At 32.5% G+C, this 2,790-nt stretch overlaps 1 protein-coding gene across 1 annotated transcript in view; it reads left to right on the top strand.

The window, feature by feature from the left end:
• The first annotated feature begins 320 nt into the window (after nucleotides 1-320).
• Nucleotides 321-2,790, top strand: part of LOC108759861 (keratin, type I cytoskeletal 10-like) — a 3,334-nt gene continuing 864 nt past the window's right edge. The window contains exons 1-3 of the mRNA XM_018505522.1: nucleotides 321-327; nucleotides 466-654; nucleotides 1,514-1,723. Coding sequence (XP_018361024.1) covers nucleotides 321-327; nucleotides 466-654; nucleotides 1,514-1,723 — 406 coding nt within the window. The remainder of the gene's footprint in view (nucleotides 328-465; nucleotides 655-1,513; nucleotides 1,724-2,790) is intronic.

The raw sequence follows: 2,790 nt of genomic DNA on the forward strand, positions 1-2,790 counted from the left end.
CAATGTCTGAGACTACAGACGAATAAAAAAAAATATTTCGCTGAGATCGTATAGCCGGATGCGCTCCGAAAAAAGACGAACACCCGCGCGTTCCACCGTACATACGGTTATAAATATCCTACGTGATCAATTTTCCATGACCAATGTGATCTTGTATTGCCATGCATTGCCTATTGCGTTTTAGTTGTCAAAATTCCCCTTTTCCCACCCCGTCTTGTGCAACGCTTCACCTTTCTGATCCCACCATAATTGACAATCCACGCTCGATGTGCAACTTCACTCTGTGCCAACCTCGTGTTATTGATTGACGCTTGGCCAAGATGTCGAGTAAGTATTACACAATTTTTATACGCATATTTATGCATTCTCTTTCAGTATTCTCTTTCATTTGTCGTTATTTTGATACGAAAATCACGTCGGTTTTCTGTCTACATTTTTATGGTTACATTTTTTTGGTTTTTCCAGAAGAAATTTCTGATGCTGCTGAGCGGATGCTGTTGGAGGAGGATACTCCTATGGAATCTCTAGAGAGTATGGTGAAGGAGCTCCTTCGACAGCAAAAAGAGGACCGAAAACGGTATGACGCCATTTTAGAGCAACAGCAGCAGCAGCAGCAGCAGTTGCTACAACAACTGCAGCAGCAAGAAGTGAATGGTATATTATATTTATCCATTATTCTCTGTATCAGTGTATAATCACTGATATCTCTGCCAAGTATGCCACTCGTAATCAGTGAATTAAATGTGAGATTCCTAACGTAGCTAATCTTTATTATGTGATCTAACTAACTTTGTTTTGTTCTTAAATTCAATGAATATGGTATTGTAAAATTGAAATTAACGTGCAAATATCAGTATTTTAGTTATACAGGGTGTCTCGACCTTTTTTATCAATCACTTCTGTGTTGATAGAGCGGACTAAATTGAGTCGAAAAGTCCTCTACCATTTTACAATTTTCGCAATAGTTAATAAGATATTAATCACTAAAAATTGCAAAATATTGGTCGTGAATAATTTTTTACTCAAATACTATCAACTTTACAGAAAAACTGCAAGAGAATTATTTATCTTCTTCTTATAAAGTTCTGAGAATTTTTCCAGAATTTTTTAATACCTTATTTTCTCATAATGGTAAAAATAAGAAAATGCAGTACTAAAAAGTTGATAAAATATTCTGAAAAAAATATCAGAACTTTATGAGAAGAAAATAAGTAATTTTTGTCTCTTGCAGTTTTTCTGTAAAATTGATAGTATTTGAGTAAAAAATTATTCAGTACCAATATTTTGCAATTTTTAGTAATTAATATCTTATTAACTATTGCGAAAATTGCAATATAGTTAGAGGACTCAGATTAGTCCGCTCTATCTACACAAAAGTGATTTGCAGAAAAGGTTGGGACACCCTGTATAATGCTCAAACATTCTTCCTTTTTTAGTTGAACTTCACTGATTATCAGCCAAGTATGTCACTGGGTAATTATTTATATTTTTATATTTTCTTTTATTTCAACAGTAAATCGACGAGGACAGGGACGTGGGCGTAGCCGGGCCCAATGGTACCTCCGCCGTCATTATCGTGACGCGCCAAGGCAAAATATTAATGACCGCAGTCAACAAGATGGCGATGGACAACAAAATGGTGGTGATGGAGGTGATCGAGGTGGCGGTAGTCGTGATGGCGGTAGTCGTGGTGGCGGTAGTCGTGGTGGCGGTCACTACCACGGTAACTATCATCGTAGTTATCATGGTAGAAGAACGTTTAGAGGGAGGTCGAAGCCGAATGTGACAATTGTTAAAAATTATTAAGGACATTAGGCCTTTTAATTAATTAATTAATTACAATAATTAATTAATGTAATTAATGTAATTATTTATTATTTGCATTATTATTTGGATTTATTCTATGTATTATTATTATCTGCAAATGTTATTTGTAAAATTTCCTTAGAATGTTAATTAAAGAAATATTCATAATTCATATATTTGTTGCTTATTTCTATACCAAATCAGCTATAAAACTATTTTTACGATTACGAAAATAAAAGTCTTACAATTTTCTTCTGCAAATTGCGTAGTTTAAATAATAGTGACTATATTTTTGATAATATTACATCGTTTTAAATGTTCGTTTTTCTAAATCAGAGTAGAAAAACGAATATGAGTCGGCTTATGTGTTGGCTGTATTCCACTTATAAGCATCTTCTTGTAAAGTTACTTTTGCATTTTGTGCTTCGTACTACTTCTTCTCGTATCCGTTAGTTGTATCGACTCCGTTCCATCGATGACCGGGTTTAATATCGAATCGATTTGGTGCGTACAAACCTTGATATTGCGGTGGATCTACAATTAAAACGATTGAATGACCATTTTTATAATGACTATATGCAACAATAGAATATTGACTATAATCTTCATCGAACATCAAAATTACCACGAAACATCTTGTCTACCGACTATAGACGAATAAAGAAAAATATTTCAGAATTTCTTCTATTATAAGAGTAATGAGTATAAAAGTTTATAATTTTAATTAACTACCTATATATATATATGTTGTCTTTAAAATATATATAAAAATACATATATGTATATTTTAAATACGCAACATAGGCAGTTAATTTATAAATTATAAACTTTTATTATTTCTCTATTCACTACTCACTACTATTAATAGAGAAAATTTGAATAGTAATTTTGTTTTTAATAAAAGAAAAATTCATTCTTGTAAGACTGAATTATTTCAGTCCTTTCGAGAGAGTGAAATTATTTACTCCGCATTAGATAGAAAAT

The sequence above is a fragment of the Trachymyrmex cornetzi genome, unplaced genomic scaffold (assembly GCF_001594075.2).
Source record: "Trachymyrmex cornetzi isolate Tcor2-1 unplaced genomic scaffold, Tcor1.1 scaffold21, whole genome shotgun sequence".
Lineage (NCBI taxonomy): Eukaryota > Metazoa > Arthropoda > Insecta > Hymenoptera > Formicidae > Trachymyrmex > Trachymyrmex cornetzi.